At 34.9% G+C, this 18,341-nt stretch overlaps 1 protein-coding gene across 1 annotated transcript in view; it reads right to left on the bottom strand.

The window, feature by feature from the left end:
- The window catches only part of FBN1 (fibrillin 1), a 271,458-nt gene that overhangs the window by 203,154 nt on the left and 49,963 nt on the right, over positions 1 to 18,341 (bottom strand). The window contains exons 5-6 of the mRNA XM_049782524.1: positions 17,202 to 17,297; positions 13,441 to 13,536 (exon numbers count right to left, since the gene is read on the bottom strand). Coding sequence (XP_049638481.1) covers positions 13,441 to 13,536; positions 17,202 to 17,297 — 192 coding nt within the window. The remainder of the gene's footprint in view (positions 1 to 13,440; positions 13,537 to 17,201; positions 17,298 to 18,341) is intronic.

The raw sequence follows: 18,341 nt of genomic DNA on the forward strand, positions 1-18,341 counted from the left end.
AACCTTTAGCAGTTGTTTTCATGACTTCATTAGGAATACAATAATTTTCACAAATGCGCTTGCTACTGTACTTTTTTCTTTTCTTCTCTTTCATTTAATTTTTAATTTTTTATTTTCAATTACTTTCTTTCACTTATCTGGAATCAAATGCATTATGATCATCTACGTGATTAATTTTCTTTAAGTAAATTAAATAATAATAAATTTTAAAGAGACAAGCTCCCTTCTATATTTGTGTATAAGACCATATAAGCACACAAACTTCTGCATAACTTTTGGTTCGTTGTGAAAATGAATGTTTTACAAAGTGACGTTCATTCTATTTCATGTCACACACACCTTCACTTTCTTTTAGTACTACTTACACATTAAAAGGTTAGCCTTTGTTACAATTACAACTGAATATATATATATATATATATATTAAAGAAAAGCTGAAAGTTGATATACTATCCCAGAAAAAAATGTTAGGATTAATCTATGTAAAATATCCAAAATAAATAAGCTGTTAACAATAGCCAGAATATGGAAACAACCAAGATGCCCTTCAACAGATGAATGGCTAAAGAAACTGTGGTACATATGCACACTGGAATATTATGCAGCCATCAGAAGAGATAAAGTCATGAAATTTTCCTATACATGGATGGTCATGGAAACTATTATGCTGAGTGAAGTAAATTGAGAGAATGAGATAGACACAAATAGTCTCCCTTATCTGTGGGTTTTAAGAAAAATAAAATATGTTATTGTAATAATGCCCAGAGACCATAGATACGAGGGCTGGAAGGACTGGCTCTTGACGTGAAGTTCATCACAAAGAGTGGTGAGTGTAGTTAGAAAGATGACTATACTATCATGACAACGTGAATGAGTGAGAGAAGTAGAATGTCTGTCTCGAATACAGACAGGGTAGGGGAGAAGGGAGATGAGGGCATTAGTGATGGGAATGTTGCACTGGTGAAGGGGGGGGTATTCTTTTTATGACTGAAATCCAACTACCATCATGTTTGTAATCGATGGTGCTTAAATAAAGATATTATTTAAAAATAAATATGCTGCTACCATTAATTTAAAAAACCTCCGATTATAAAATAAAATTACAATGGAGCCTTCTAAGTTTACTTCTAACTGAATAATAGTTACAAGTTTCATGATACTATTTTTGAAGCAACATGTTTCACCCGAAAGTGTTCTCACTTTCATGAGAATGAAAAATGTCGAGGGAAAAATTGATTAAACATTTCTTTTGTCTGTGCCAACCTCTATGTAATTTATACTTTATATTATATAAGATATATAATATACTTTATATTAACTGATCCTTTAATTATCCCAACAATATCACTAGATAGACAGTATTACTATCCCCATTGTTCAGATAAACTGGCTAAGCGATGTGAAATAACTCTCAAATGCCTCACATAAAATAAGTGTGAAAAAAAAAGAAAAGAAATGTGAGGAATCTTTTCAGACTCAGAATTTTTACCCAGTTTAGAGAGAAATGGTAAGAAACTTTAAATATATATACATATATAGTCTATCTTCAAATTAGGCATTTTAAATTAAAACATTAACATTATTGTTGTATGATATTGACAAGTTAGACTAAGAGCCCCCTTGTTATAAACTTTAGTTTTAGAAATAATCTCCCCATCACTCCTCATTCATAAAAAAATAAAGAATAATGACTCAGGAGTCGAAGAACAAAGTAAAGCTATACACACTTCAGATTGGCTCAGTAAAGAGCTGTCATGATTTCTTGAAGGCAGTGCCTTTTGTTTTGTTTGTGACAGCTTGTTCTGCTTGCCATAGTAGAAAAATACCCTAGAAAGAAATTACACCTACACAAGGTCCAACTCCAAATTTTACTATCTTTAAAAAAAATTGTTTTAGGTCATTTTCTATGGTGTTTTAGAGTTATTTTCCTCAAAGAGGACTATACCAACTTCTGTTATCCATTTTGCAACTGAAACTTACAAACCATTATACAAAGAATGAATTGGAATTTTACATTTGTATGACAATGCTTTTGCCTTTGTTGTTTTAAGTCCACTAGCTTTAATTTAAAGAATAACATTAAAGCAAGTGAACTGAATTTTCTAGCAAAAATGAGATTTTACACTGGGACTCTAGACAAGAAATGATACCTTAGAACTAGAACCTACTCAGAAAACATTTTCAATTTGAGTAAAACTTGCCACACAACTTGCAAGTCTTCTCTCTTCGCCTGTTGAATGTCCTACAACACTGAAAATCAACAATGTCTCTTGAGAAGAGGACCAGGACTCTCCAGAGCCAGAAATAGCAACGGGTCTATTTTATGAATTACACCATTAGAACATTCTTTATTTCCTGTGGAAATAAATAGCCTAATATGGTATTTATTTATATATATCTTCTGAAACTTTTCAGAGTAAAAGATGGCTGCTGAGAGAATATAGTGGGAAAGAATATAGGGAAACATTTCAATTATTCCTTAGAATTAATTTCCAATGCATTTCCATTCTCAGTGTCTATGGTCATGTTTCCATTTGGCATACAAATGTAAGTACTAATTTCCAGAGAACCATTTTTAAATGCTGTATTAAATAAACATACTTAGCTCAAAGTACTAGAGCATATGCTTTGCAAGCAGGAGACCCCAGTTTTATTCCTAGCACTACACTGGCCTCTCAAGCAGAATCAAGAGTGATCCTCACAAGAATTATATCAGGAGTATGTCCTCAGCACTAACAGGTATGGCCCTCCAAACGAAACACACATGCAAATGCTTGTGAATATATGGAAATATATGCAAATGTAGTAGTTTGCATATGCATAGGAAAGAGAGTATTTAAATGTTTTATATACTAAAATTTTATGTAACTTATATATAAAAGTTAAATAACACCTCTCATTCAGCTTCCAGATCCCACAGCCAAATTAAGTTACATCAATAAAGATTCAGTTGTTGGGCTGAGAAATAATAGGGTCGGTAGGGCACTTGTTTTGCATGGGGCTTAGCAGGTTCAATCACCTGTTTCATTTATGGTCCCCTGAGCACCACCAGGGGTGATTCCTACAGAGCGAGGAGTAAGCCTTATCCAAGAGTAAGCAAAGCTGGATATGGCCCAAAAATGAAAACAACAAAAATTTATCATCTACTTCCCATAGAACTGGGCTTAGTATTTAATTGGTATGTGTTACCACAATTTTTTTTTATTTGTTGATGGTTTGTTCTATGTTTTTGTTATAGTTTGTTTTTGGTTTTGTTTGCTGGCTTTGTAGTGCCAAGATCTCTACAACCCATGCAAGATCTTGTCCACTGATTCACATTCCCTTTGGTACTAGGTGGGAATGAAAGTATCAAATATAGTATTTGTTCCTTGAAATACACCATTGTCTGGATGGAAGATTGAATAGATAATAATAATAATAATAATAATAATAATAATAATAATAATAATATTTTATTAGCATCAAAGCTAGCACTAGAGTAGCCAATTCTATAATTCTCACATAATGGGACCTGATAGGTATAATTTACTGTTTAAAGGAATACTTTATGTTCTTATACACTATAGCATATTTGTTGATGTACATAGTTATATTTTATATGGATTATTCACTATAAAATAAAATTATATTAAACTTAAAAATATTTTAGTTGCTACTAAGGCTTCATAATAGCCACAAAGCAAGATTTTAGATATGTTTATGTGGTAGATATTTTTAGTATATGTTCTGCCAAAGCGAGCACAATGTGGTACATATTTTTACAATAATCAATAAATGTAGATGGAAAGCAGTTTTTGATAAGGTGAATATGCCAATTCCTTCATGTTTAGTAAGCAACATTATAAAGTACCAGTATAGATCATTAAAGTCAAAGACTGGATCACCAAATTATTTTTTTGTTTTGTTTTGTTTTGGGTGGGGTCAGATCCAGCAGTACTCGGGGGTTATGCCTAGCTCTGCATTCAAAAATTGATCCTGATAGGCTCAGGGGACCATATGTGTTGCCAAGAATGTTCCAGTCTCCCGGGGTCTGTCCGAGGTTGGATGTGTGCAAGACAAACACCTTACCGCTGTGCTATATCTTCCACCCCATCAAATTATTTTTAAATGTAAAAGAAAAAAATAAAGAAAAGGAAAATTTATTAGAGAAACAAAAGTAATAAAAAGGAGACTGTCTTCCTTAAAATTCATGAAAAAGATCAAGAGTTCAATACATGTATTGATCATCAAGTAGAGAGATGTAGAGGAGAGTGCAGAGCCAGGATTAACTCCTGAGCACTGCCAAGTGTGGCCCACCCCCCAAAAAATGAAAGGTATTTACCAATTTAAAAGGAGGAAGCTTTAATTCCAAAATATGTTACTCCTTGTTTTGTAAATATTGTCAAGAATTGAGAAGAACTGTATGGTATGCATGCTAAGCACATCAAATCATGTAGAATAAGAATTTATCACTATTTAATGAGATAATTCAACTTCACTATGAGATACTTTAGAATATTATTTGAAAAATAAATTCCAAATATTAATTTCTTCCTGAACTTCAACTTAGAGTCAAATGGATTCTTTTTAAGAACATAGGTAAGCTACTACCTGTGATGATCTTTATGCAAAAATTTATAAATATTTAGACATTCATAATCAGATGAAGATCACATATAGATTTTAAATCTTAAAAAATGTGAAGACATGGAGATATCAAGCGAGTTTAAAAATGACTGTTAAAATAATCAGAACACAGATCTGAATCTCCAAGGTGTTAAGAGACAAAATGAAAAAAAGAGGAAGAGTTCTAATATTCATAAATTTATAAATGTTGGATTTAACTATGTAAAAACAGTTACCTTCCTACAGGACAAACAAGAGCTAGAAACTAATCTACCCAGTGCTTCTCCATGAAAAGAACATGGTATAGAGTTTCCAAAATGCTATTGACCATGGAAACTTCATTTAATAAAACCCTCATGGGACTAATGTTCTACAAAAAGTACTTTGGCGTATTATTTGGATCACAAAGCCCCATATATCTGCGAATTTATATTCATAGAGCAAAACCAGTGCAGATTCTCCAGAGGCCATACTCCTAGGGAACACAAACACTAAACATTCTTAAGGCTCTTAATTGACCATATAAAATTGCTAAGGGTCTCCAGACTGCTATCCATAAGATGAAGTTAAAACTATTTCAGAAATAGCCCATTTCACCCATGAATTTATAATACAAAATAAACAGAATTTTTTATTTAAATACCCTCCTTTCTATAGGCATTGTGCAGAAATGCAGTCTAGAATACTATAGAGCACCATAAGAAATTTGAAATACACCTTCCCTCCATTGGAGTTCAGCAAGCAAATATGGTACCTACTCCTCTTCTCTCAGAGGAGATCAACACCACCAAGACAGGTAGCTTAAGAGAAACCTTCTATGGGTAACAGTGTTTTTCCTTTTCCCTGATCAACTCAAGGCTCTTTATATATTTATTCTCACTTCTCTTTACTTAAAGCACTTTTCCTATATCTACTTTGTGAAAAATCATTGCCCTGTTGGGTTATTGAACTATTTTGTATATGCATTTTCTATCTTACTTAACAATTATTTTAAAGCCCAATAAAACAAAACACATAACCCTAACTGATTCCAATAACTAGTTAATAATTAGCTTAAGACTATTGTTTATGAAAAGTTTGATATGATGGTTATGTCTAATTGCCAAGTACAAGAAATGCTGCTTACCATTTATATTTGAATTAAATTCCAACATTGCAAGTTGGTCCTAACTTACAAAAGTTCATTTTCAAAGTTATTGAGACCAAAAATTAATCTACAAAGTCTTTGATGATGAAACATAGAACCAAATTTTATAATAAATGCAATAATAAGTCTTTAATAAATGATTCACTTAGATAATAAAACAAATTGCTAAAATAAAATTTTAGTCAAAGTACCAAGACAACAGATGCCATAATCTAAGTCAAGGGGACATATGATGCAGAATTTACAAAGGGTAAAGACAGTCTAGTCATGGGACTCCTAAATCCTCATGCATAGAGTATCAAAGGTCTCAGGTAGTGACTATGGAAAAGAACTTATTTGGAGAAGGAATACCTCTCTCTCTCTCTCTCTCTCTCTCTCTCTCTCTCTCTTCTCACTGTCTGTCTTTCTGTCTGTCTCTCTCTGTCTCTGTCTCTGTCTCTGTTTCTCTCTCTCTCTCTCTCTCTCTCTCTCTCTCTCTCTCTCTCTCAGGGAAATTATGTGTGTTTGCATAGTGTGTATTTGGGCAAGGAAGGAATTGGTGTTTTTTACCAATACGTTTTGGGCTGATACAAGGGAAAGCTTACTCATAAACTTTGTGTAAGCTTTCCCTTGTACTAGAAATTTCCAGGCAATTCTCTGGCTTAGACTTTCCCAGAGACTTGCCTGGAACAACGACAGAGGCCTCAAGCTGCTAAAGGCACCAATGACTGTCCTGAAATTGGGGAAGAAAATGGAAACAACCAATCAGAACACAGTCCCAACTGGTCCCATGAAAGAACCCACAGAGGGAAATTCTAAAGGACTTGGAAATTTTATCCACCAACAGAATAAAATCTAATCTAGAGTGGACTAAGAATAAAAGTGAGTAGGAAACCAAAAGTAGATTGCTTTAAATTATTGTGTTTCTTGAATCTTTCTTGTTACATACTGTGAATGTGCAACCTTAAAAGGCTTAGTAACATATGTTCCCTACGTGCATAGTTACTCAAATAGAAAAAAAAAACTTGAATGTCTGAGGCAACAGATGTAATTCCTGGAACTATTTAAGGAAAATCAAGTTTATTCAATGACCCATCGACTGCCAAATGTTGCAATACCACTTTGGGTGAAGGGTAACATAGGGCATTTTACTATCTACACTATTTACTTTCCATTCAAACTAAATACCACAAGTGAAGCTCCAGAGAATGTCAACATATTTTAGTATATAGAGATTATTACTTAGTGCCTTAGGTATAGTCACAGCTCTGCCTTCCTGAAGAACTTGAATAACTAAAATCGGCCTATGGCATTTACTCTGGGAATTTTAATAATAACCACCTAAAAATTTTTTAACTATGTGAACTTAAAATCAAAGGCACGAGTATGTAAAAGTTACTTCCAAACAGGGCCAGGAAGGTGCTAATCCACATTTTATGATACCTTCTAGAACAGCAACAACAATGACAACAAAATACAGCTCTTGATTCTATAAAACATTCTAGAGTCCTCTGAGTGGGGTTCTGTTTTTATGTGAGGTAATTATATCCCACCCAAAATTACCTGGGCCTGGAGTGATAGTATACAAGGTAGGATAGGGCTTGGTAGGATGCCTTGCATGAGGCTTACCCTGGTTCGATTTCCAGCATCCCATATGATTCCTTGAGCACCTCCAGGAATAATTCCTGAATACAGTGTTTCCACAGTAAACCCAGGGCACTGCCAGCTGTGGCCCCAAAACAAAACAAAACAAAAACACACTACCTGTTTATTATGTATTTACTTAACTATACGTACAAGAAACTGTAAGTTTCTTCATTAGACACACTACAGACACTGTTTTCCTAGATTTATAAAATATCTATCTATCTATCTATTGATTTGGGAATACTTTGTTAATTGCTTAATAAAATTACTAAAAATATTTCTGTGAAGGTTGTAGAGATAGAACAGCAGATAAGGTACTTGTCTTGCTCACAGTAAACCCTGGTTCAACCCCCAGCACTGCATCAGTTCCCTGAGCGCATCCAGAAACCAGGCAGTAGACAGCCCTATGAACACTGCCATCTGCGGTTCAAATCCCAAACAATAAAATGATTTTTTAAATGTTAAAAAAAAAAATCAGTGTGATCTCCAGCTTGGTGAAATCAGAGAAGACAATTAGTGAGGATATGAATTTTTCAAATACCATTTGCGTATGAATTACAAGTGAACCTATATGTCCTATTATCGACCTTTCCATTCTTGTGCAAAAATTAGAACTTAAAACTTCTTCCAGCTCCATTAACAGTGACGTTCCCTAACGAAGGCAAGCAAGCATGATGAACAGTTTCTTTTTCTCTGATGGATATGAATCAGTCATACTTTCATTTGTATTCTACTTCTTGCCTCCATTGTTTTCTTTTTCTTAGAGATGTCATTCAATAATGCATTGTCTACTATTAGAAGTGCAGCCTACAGATTTTCTTGATTTAGCAAAAATCACACTTTTGTCTTCACCTTTTAGATAGACAGGGGTTTAACAGTAAACAAATGAGTCAAAATTTAGTTTCATGCCCATGTTACATTCAGATGGAACACGATGAAACTTTCAAATGAAGTAATGATAGAACATTTATTATACTCATTTATGCTTTGCCATCTTCATCCGTTGGCTCACTTAAAGGTTGATATGCATTGTTAATCCAGTTCTGTGTGCTTTAAGGTCCTTAAAACACATTTCTTTTTACTGATTTCTAGTCTAGTAAATTTTTACTCAGAATAGCTAGTTTTTAGCTACAGTCACCTGAATTAATAATTATTATATGCCATTTCTAAAAACTCAATGCCTCCTGGTAAAGCAGTAGGGAAGGAATCATCTCCACTTAGAATGTATTTTCTAAAGAGTTGTTTCAAATAATGTTTTAAATCATAATGTTTTAGTAAAACTATACAACTGCACTATACGACAATATTCGTTTTGCACGTGTACATCTAACAAGGCTGACTCAGCCCTTTGGAGTTCCCCTTATTATTAGTGGCAGATGCTAGACATGCTCAAAGATTACCCCTGACTCTGCTGCACTTAGGAATTGCTTCTGCCTGTGCTCAGGGTTCATATGGGATGACAGATTTTGAAACCAGGTCGATCATCTGCAAGACAAGCACCCTACCTACTACTGAACTACCACTACAGCCCTTGAAGAAAATTTATATTAATGTAGGATTTTTTGTTTCTTCATAAGTGAATCATTATCTTAAAGGTATCTAGATAATCACACAAAATATTCCAAATATTAGAAATTCACAAGAAAAAAAAGCAAGATGCTATCCTCCAACCATTAAAGTGACTTAAAAGCAACTTAAATCTATTTAGGGAGGAAACCACTTACATAGGCAATTTTTTGAAGAGCTTTTTCTTAACCTATTACTTCCACTTTAAGTCAGGGTTCTTTACCTTCTTATAATTTGTAAGAAAACTCATGTTCTCCTCATTGAAATACAAATCTATCACAGCAGTTATATTCATACACTATTAGCCAGACTGGCTGGGTTCGGTATTAACTGGTAGTGGGATGGGGAGGGTACACATTAAATTGGGTCTCACCTGACAGTATTCAGGGATTACTGTGCTCTGAGATTATCCCTGGCTGTGGTCAGGGACAACTCCTGGCAGGTTTGGGGGGTCATATGACAGGAGATCAAACTCAGGTCAGCTGCATGAAAGACAAGTGTCTTCCTCACTTTACTATCTCTCCAAATCCCAAACTGGACTCAGATTTTGTACCATTAACATAATATCACACCTTGCTTGGATAGGCTATTTGAGCTCTCTGTCTTTGACTGTTCCTCAATGAAATGGGATTCATCATATAACTTTATTCATTCAGTCGTTGAAAATTAAAAAAGGATCAATGCACTCATTGCCTGGTACATGCTTGTTACCAGGTGAGTGCAGCCTATTGTATCAAAGAGCCCTTTCTGTGATTCTCTTTCTTTTTACAACCTAATTCTCTTTTTAGTCTTTATTATCTTTGCCTCAGTGCTTTTCTGGTTCTTCTTGTGTTTTCTCAGTGCCTTTGTTTTCTTCTTCCCCAATCCTATTTATTATCTTCCTTTCTCATCTCCAAACGTATGTCTATACCCATAGTAGAAGTCTCATCTACTCACAAGATTCACTGTGTTTATTCTAAAAAGCATTAGCAAGATTTTCAATGAGCTTGCCTTCTCAGACAAGATGGCAAGAGAAAATGTGATTCCACAGTCTTGGCAGTAACCATGGCAATAAGTGTTGACATTGTCTAAACAGGTACTGACCTCATTGCAATAGTTTCATAACAAATGCTTGCAAACTATATAACTGAGCTTAGGCAATAATAAATTTTATTCTACCAAAAGAGACAAAGCAAAAATGGGGATAATAAGAGAGAATCAGGCAAACCATAAATGGACAGGAAATACAATGTCAGAAAAAAGCAATGAAAAAACTTTCATGGTTAAGATGGAAGATTATAAAAGATTTCACAGGAATAATAAAAGATTTATAAGATATATTTTTTGTACAAAATGTAGGAAAAAGTGGCAACTCTAGTGCCCACAATTGCTGTGAAGCACGTAAAATGAATTCAGTGAACACGAGATATGGAAATAAGGAATTTTAGATCTATAGCAAGTTGAGAAATATTACTAAGTGTATTCACATCCAGTTTTTTTGTTTGTTTTTTCAGGCCACACCCATTTGATGCTCAGGAGTTACTCCTGGCTAAGCGCTCAGAAATCGCCCCTGGCTTGGGGGGGTGGGGACCATATGGGATGCCAGGGGATCCAACTGCTTGCAAGGCAGACACCTTACAACCTTACCTCTAGCGCCACCTCGCTGGCCCCGCACATCCAGTTTTTAAAAATAATTTTTTCAGGCCATAAAGATAACAGGTAAGTTGTTTGCTTATACATAGATGACCCAGATTTGATTCTCAGCATATGGTCCCCTAAGCCTGTCAGAAATTACATCTAGTGCAAAACCAGAATAAGTCTGGAGCACCACTGAGTATGGCTCAAAAATTAACTGAGTAAATAAAAATATTTTGCAATTCCAAAAGATTAAAAATCTCTATATTTCCCCTTCAATATTGTTGCCTAAACTAGGCAATTGGTTTAGCTACTTGGCTAATGAAGCTTTCTAGCCAAGATAGTTTATTATGTTTATCTTACTAACTAAAAATTGCATGAGTCAAATTTGCGCATTAATCTGCTTTCATCTGTTGAATGGATATTATATTCATAATTCAAGTGTAAGAGCACTTTCTCCCTTCATCAGAATTCAACATATGTTGGTCCAATTCATAAAAGTCAAATAAATTTCAATTTTTTACTTAAATTAACCATAATCCAGTTAGTACCACCCCAACAGGCATAGGATATTTTCAGTATAACTTGGTTAACTGAATCCAGTTATATAAAAATGCTACAATTTATCACATAGGGTCAACTCACTTCTCTGAGAAGTACTTGTAATTAACATTTTAGATGGTCCTGTCACTGAATATTATTATATCATAATAGAAAATTGTCTTTTTACTTCCACTTGACTTTTCATCAAAATACAATTTCTTATATGAAAAATTAATCTGAAAGAATATTTAGAACCTTCTTTTCTATACAAGGATTATTCACAATAGCCAAAATGTGGAATCAACCTCAATGCCCACTGACAAATGAATGGGTAGAGCAGCAGCTGTAATATGCTTCAACTCCCATAGATGTGGAAGCAGAATTTACAGTGGGGATTAAAACCTGATCAAAAGTCAGTAATAGACAAGAACAACTGTCTTTGACCCCAAAACCTAAGATAGTAACAACTCATCTTTTATTTTAAGCATTATTATCAACACTTTATAAATTTTACAAGCCAATATACAGATTACTTTATTAGATATAGATATAGTGTCCTATTCTTCATCTTATTAGTGATGTTAATAGAATTAGTTGAACTGACACTTAACATCTGAGAAATTTTTTCCAAGTTACACATTAACAATTTTAATCTATGATCCTTTACCAAGTAATAAAGAAATAGAGTGATACTACTTAATAAATAGGCAACAGTGAAATAGCTATCTTTATTACTCAATATCATCAGATATATATCCGCTCTAAGTCTCTAAGAATAAATTTGTGAGTCATAATAAGAATCAGTTTTGTGGGCCTGGAGAGATAGCACAGTGGCGTTTGCCTTGCAAGCAGCCGATCCAGGACCAAAGGTGGTTGGTTCGAATCCCGGTGTCCCATATGGTCCCCCGTGCCTGCCAGGAGCTATTTCTAAGCAGACAGCCAGGAGTAACCCCTGAGCACCGCTGGGTGTGGTACAAAAACCAAAACACACACACACACACACACACACACACACACACAGAATCAGTTTTGTAGGCCCAGAAAAACAGCACAGTGGAAGGACGTTTGCCTTGCATGCAGTCGACCTGTGAATCTAGATGAAGGTTTTGTTTTTGTTTTTGTTTTTTTTGGTTTTTGGGCCACACCTGGCGGTGCTCAGGGGTGACTCCTGGCTGTCTGCTCAGAAATAGCTCCTGGCAGGCACGGGGCGGGGGGGGGGGGGGGGGGGGGGGGGAACCATACGGGACACTGGGATTTGAACCAACCACCTTTGGTCCTGAATCGGCTGCTTGCAAGGCAAACGCCGCTGTGCTATCTCTCCGGGCCCTAGATGAAGATTTTTTTTAAAAATTCTCACATCCCATTTTTTGCTCTTCAACATTGTACAACACAATCTATATACATACAACATACTCTACTGTATCTTTGCCTTTCATCTTAGAGTATAAACCATGTTTAATAATTTGGAAAAGTGGTTGCTGTGATTAAAACAGTTTATGATTATTTTCCAATTGCAGTTTTGTGTGGAATGACTTTTTCTAACTCTTTACTTCAAGACTAAAAATGAGAAACTGTGAACATAGAGACAATATGAGTGAAAAATAAAAAATTCAGAAGAATGAGCAAGAATATTATATATTCTGCACATGCCTCCTTTTCATATTTGCATATAGACAGGAAAATCAGATAGATATTTGAATTAGGAGCAGCAACAATAAGGTCACACATGTGAATGGAAAATCCCACCATCAAATCAAACTTCAATTTTTATGTATGATCTCAGGCAATTCCCTTGCCCTTCTTGTGCCCAAGTCTTCCCAAATGCAAATGTGAGGATGATTAAGACCTCTTCGGTGGATTGCCCTGACTACTAAATAAACCACCTAAGAGAAAGTGCTGCTCTTAAGCTGATAATTCATATTTCTGCAGTGTATGTTAAAACCTGAGCTTGGATCCCACTACGATCCCCTATAGACCCTAATAGACTCTTTGGTGTGTCTTTCTTTATTTTGAATTTTCTCCTTTCCATAGAGATGTTTTTCTTGGATCTACTGAATTTTCTAATTCACTGGGGGAAATAATGAGCTCAATTATTACCCTATGGAAAATTCTCCTTTTTTCATCTTGATGCCAACTGGTACTAAAGCATCCGCTCAATGAATCATGCAACTCTCTGACAAGAATTTATGCAGAATTAGGGCTATGAACTTGTCATCCACGTGATAATTCAGAAAGCCCCTCAAAGCTCAGCAAAAGTCAGGAAGAAGCCACACAAATCCAAAAGCATATTGAAATCAATGACTGTGTTCGACATTTCTATGCCCATTTTTAAAAATTACCTCTTTCACACTGGGGTCCAGTAAAGCCATAAGTGCAAGCGCATCTATTTGGAGCCACACACCGACCTCCATTGAGACAGCCACTTTCACAGACAGCTGTAAAATAAAGATAGAAAGGAAAACTGAGATGCTTCTAAAACGTACATGTTATATAACACTCCAGACAATAGTTCCCAAAAGGACAATCATATTAAATATACAAAGAGCTACCCTGGCATTTGTTTTAAACAGTTATGCTACAGTTCCAGTTTCTGTGATGTACCTCAGTCAAGTCTAGGATTAAGAAGCCTATTAGAGGTCCTTGTCTGAACGTTGGCCATCTCTTCTCTATGCCTCTCAGCAATGTTTTTAGTGTTGCATCTAAATAGGTGATATGCATGAGACTTCCCTGGATGAGTATAGCATTTCAGCAAACTGACTCTTTTATTTATATTTTTGTTTAATTTACCAAGGGTTATCATGAGGGGAGAGTGTATTAAATCTCACAATTAACTGAAAACCACAAAAAATAAAACTACATTCAGTAATTTATGTATCATAATGGAGCTTCAATTGAATCTAACGAAATCAATGGAAATAATTGATGAGATAAGTCAAGAGATGCTAGAGAGAAAAACATTTTACTTACCAGAAAAGACATTAAGTAAGGACTGTTAAAACCGGAAACTTTTATCTACAATTTCCTAAAACTCTTTCATAAATGGCCACTTTCTAGACTTGGGGGGAGGGGCACACTCTGTAACACTCAAGGATTACTCCTGGTTCTGACTCAGAAATCACTCCTGGCAGGCTGGGGGACCATATGGAATGCCAGGGATTGAACTCGGTTGACTATGTACAAGGCAAACACCCTACCACTGTGCTATATGGTCCCTAGACAGTTTTTTTTTGTTTTTCAATTCATTAATGTAGGCACTTCCCTGTCAAATTTGACAGTCCCACCAACTCTTCAAAGCCCAGCCCAAACCTTATTTCTCTGTTAGGCTTCCCTGACACCTTCACTAAAACTAATTCCTTCTATTAAGTGCATTTTATTTGTTCTCCTGTGAAGTATACCATAGAGCTGCATGACTTGGATGTCCCACAAGAAAAGCTTACACTAAAGAGCCTCCAGTGCTGACCTTGAGGTCTGCCGTCAAGGTCATTTCAAGAACACATTATCCTGATTGCTATCAGCCAATTACTAAACATAGATGGGTACCAGAAAGTGCATTTCTCCCATTGCAGGTTTCCCCTAGTACTTGCTCTGCCCTCCTCATGAGCTCCATCTTAAGTTTTCTTCTACACAATCTTTCTTCCTTTCTTCTCATCTTACATACAAAAAGATTAAACCTACATCATAGTTTAAAGATCCTCTCCCCTTTATTTTTATGGAGCTTTTTCCCAATCTCTTCTGCATCTAATTCTGTTTAGCATCCTCTTGGTATCAGGATCCAAATGAAGTCAATTACTGATAATTCAAAATGATGGTGGAGTCCATTTCTTATCACAAAATTAGAGATGTTTATGCCAAATAATTGCTTTGAAGTGCCTCTATGCATAATAATTGGAAAGTGAAGATATATTAAGCAAAAATTGAAGTTTTCAGCTGATCTAAGACAATCCTCATATGTCAAATATTAAGAAATAAAAGTCAAGGAAAGTTCTTTCGTTATGAAAGTATTAATTGAGCATGTATTGTGGTTGCGATTTGGGTTAAACTCTTCCAAGAAACATCAAAGGAAGCAGAAAGCCACACACCACAGTTCTTCCCTCAAATTTTTATTTGGTTTTTATCTTTTTATTTTTTTCTTTTTGTTTTTTTGTTTGTTTTCTTTCAGCCACACCAGTGATGACCAGGGGTTACTCCTGGCTCAACACTCAGGAATCACTTCTGATAGTGCCATACATGGTCCTTGGAATCAAACATGGGTCAGCCATGTGCAAGGCAAGTGCCTTCACCACTGTACTATTTGCAGTTGCAGCAGAACTTATCTTATTTCCTTTCTGAAAGTGCCTTTAAATCTAACCCCAACCACCATAACACTCCAACTTGTCTTTCTTCTGATTCTTGCTTTTCCCTTTCCCATTTGAACTCCACACTATGACCAGTCATCATTCTCTGTCTAAATCTTTTTAATGGAAATGAATAGGCCAGTATTTCATAGCCCTGAATGCTATAAAAAGGGACCTAAAGGTCTGACTACTGGGTTCAAATCCTAGTTCCATAGTTTTAGACAAGTTACTGAAATCCGTATGCCCAGTTTCCTCATCAGTTATTGAATAATAAAGGCTTCTAATCCAAAGAAAATTACTATAATAAAACATGCATAGCACATAGTAAGCACAGGGTACATAATTCAATAATTGAATAATGCTATGAATGGCTGTTAAAAAAAAAACTAAGTTTTTCTCATCACACTGTAGTGTATAAACAGGTATAAAGGCATTGCCTAAGTTTTAGTTTATTTACAATAGTATCAGCCTGGGGCCGAAGTGGTAGCACAGCAGTAGGGCGTTTGACTTGCATGTGGCTGACCCAGGACAGACCGGGGTTTGATTCCCGGCATCCCATATGGTCCCCCGAGGCAGGAGCAATTTCTAAGCACAGAGCCAGGAGTAACCCCTGAGCGCTGCTGGGTGTGGCCCAAAAAAACAAACAAACAAAAAAAACAATAGTATCAACCATCACAATAAACAAACACATAAGGGCAAAAATGGTAAATGACATGAATATTTATAATTAAGGAACAGTTAAATAGTAAAATATTCATATAACAATATATTATATAACCATTCAATGTTTTTTAAATATTCCATTAAAATGTATAATATATAAGTGAAAAGTTTTATTAAAAATTATATCTAAGGCTGGAGTGTTATCATGGTAATAGGGCATTTGCCTTGCAAACAGATGATCCAGGAGGGACCTGGTTTCAATAACTTGCATTCCATATAGTCTCCTGAACTTCAAGGAGTGATTTCTGTGCGCAGAATCAAGAGTAACCCCTGAGCACCACTGCATGTGCCCCTCCCCCAAAAAATATATATAATAAAATTTTAGCTAACAATGAGCATTAAAAGACTAGTAAGTAATACCTGGAATCAAATTCCTGGATAATTTTGTATTTTATGTTCTTTTCTGATTGGTATATATTCTTATTAGTATAATTTAAAAATAAGCTTTTAAAAAGAAATGCTAATTTTCTTCAAATAATATGAACTAACAAAGTATAGATGCATAGTAAGTGGTTTAAATGAAGAGTAAATAAAGTGAACAGTATGTGATATGTATTCCAGTAGCATAGTCTACACTAAAAGACTAAAGATTCCTATGCCACGAGTCAAGAGAAATTATATGTTTGTAGAGAGTTAAGTTTGAATTTTGAAATATTTTATTGGAGATAATTTATTAGATATACATCTTAAAAATACAGATGAATATGTTCAATCAATATTAATATATATGTAATGAACAAAAATTTTGTACTTTGGTGGGAGAGTGATTATAAATTAAATAAATGAGGAAAGCAATACAATGAAGGTAAATTTAAAAAATATGAATCATTCAGCCCGTTACAATTTTATAATTGGAAACTCAGCGTTCAGTGTCTTGGGGTCAAAAATTTGCTCCTGTATGAGTCATTTATATCTGTAAATTTAAAAATGTCCATGTCCCATGTAATTAAAGAAAATCCATCAGCTGTTCTCTACATACTCACCTACTTGTCTGTCTATACATGTTAATACTTAGAATAAGTATAATTACGACTTATACTTACGTTGCCCACAGTGTGTCCCTATGTATCCTTTCTGGCATAGACAGTGGTCGTCGCTGCAGCTACCTCCATTCATACACCGAATATTACAGTGTTGTACTAGAAAAGAAAAAATAAGTAGATTTCAAAAGTTTGCAGGAGTTGATTTATAATTCACAGACAGCAAAATATATATTTATTGGGATTCAACTCTTTATGTAGAAATAATCTAATGCAATGCTCAATATGTTACTTGTATAAAGTAATTTATAAAGCTGTGTAAGTATTTTTCTGACACTGATATTTACCTTTAACAGTATTAAGTACTTTCCCCAATCTAATACATACTGTAACCTATGCAATTTACACCAACCAGAAAATAGTGTCTTAAGTGGCAATGGAAAAGCAAGAGAACAATAATAATAACTTTCCTATTTAAAAACTGAAGTCCCAAGCTGGTAGCCAGGGAAAGACACAAAGTGACAAATTTTGAAGAATTTTGCTAAAAGAAATCTTAGAGACAGCAGAAAGGAAATACCTATAACAGAATTTAAAACAAGTCTACCAAAAATGCTGGTGGTTAATGCTTGTTTAAACTATACTCAGAAAGCAAATAAGATTCTCCATCTTTCAGAAGGTTCTCAGACAGACTCAGAAGACTCAGAAATTCAGTTGTTAACTTAAAAAAAATCATGACCTCAGCATTCAAGACAGGAAGACAAAAGCTTACCCCAGAGAGTATGAGGCACTGGAAAGAGCCTTATGTAAAGGGGCTTGCAAGTCTTTTTAGGAGACAGAATGATGGATGGACTCCTATCTCTTCAGAGTCTAATTCTATCATCTAAGCATGTTAATGTTAGCATTTCTATATAGTACAGTAGGCAGTAATTGCACAAGGTCAATCCAGGTCCGATACTGAACATCCCATATGGTACCAATAACAGTGCTAGGAGTAATTTCTGAACACAGAGCCAAGAATAATCTCTAAACATCACTAGGTGTGGTCCCAAACCCACTTAATAAAATATAAGAAAGATATTGGTATTTAAATCAGTTTTGAGTTAAATATTCATTATATTTTTTCTGTTTGAAACTTTAAACACCATGCTTTAAAAAGTAGAGCCTAATACAGTTGTTTCACCTATTTAATATTCCAACACAAAT

The sequence above is a fragment of the Suncus etruscus genome, chromosome 10 (genome assembly GCF_024139225.1).
Source record: "Suncus etruscus isolate mSunEtr1 chromosome 10, mSunEtr1.pri.cur, whole genome shotgun sequence".
Taxonomy (NCBI): Eukaryota; Metazoa; Chordata; class Mammalia; order Eulipotyphla; family Soricidae; genus Suncus; species Suncus etruscus.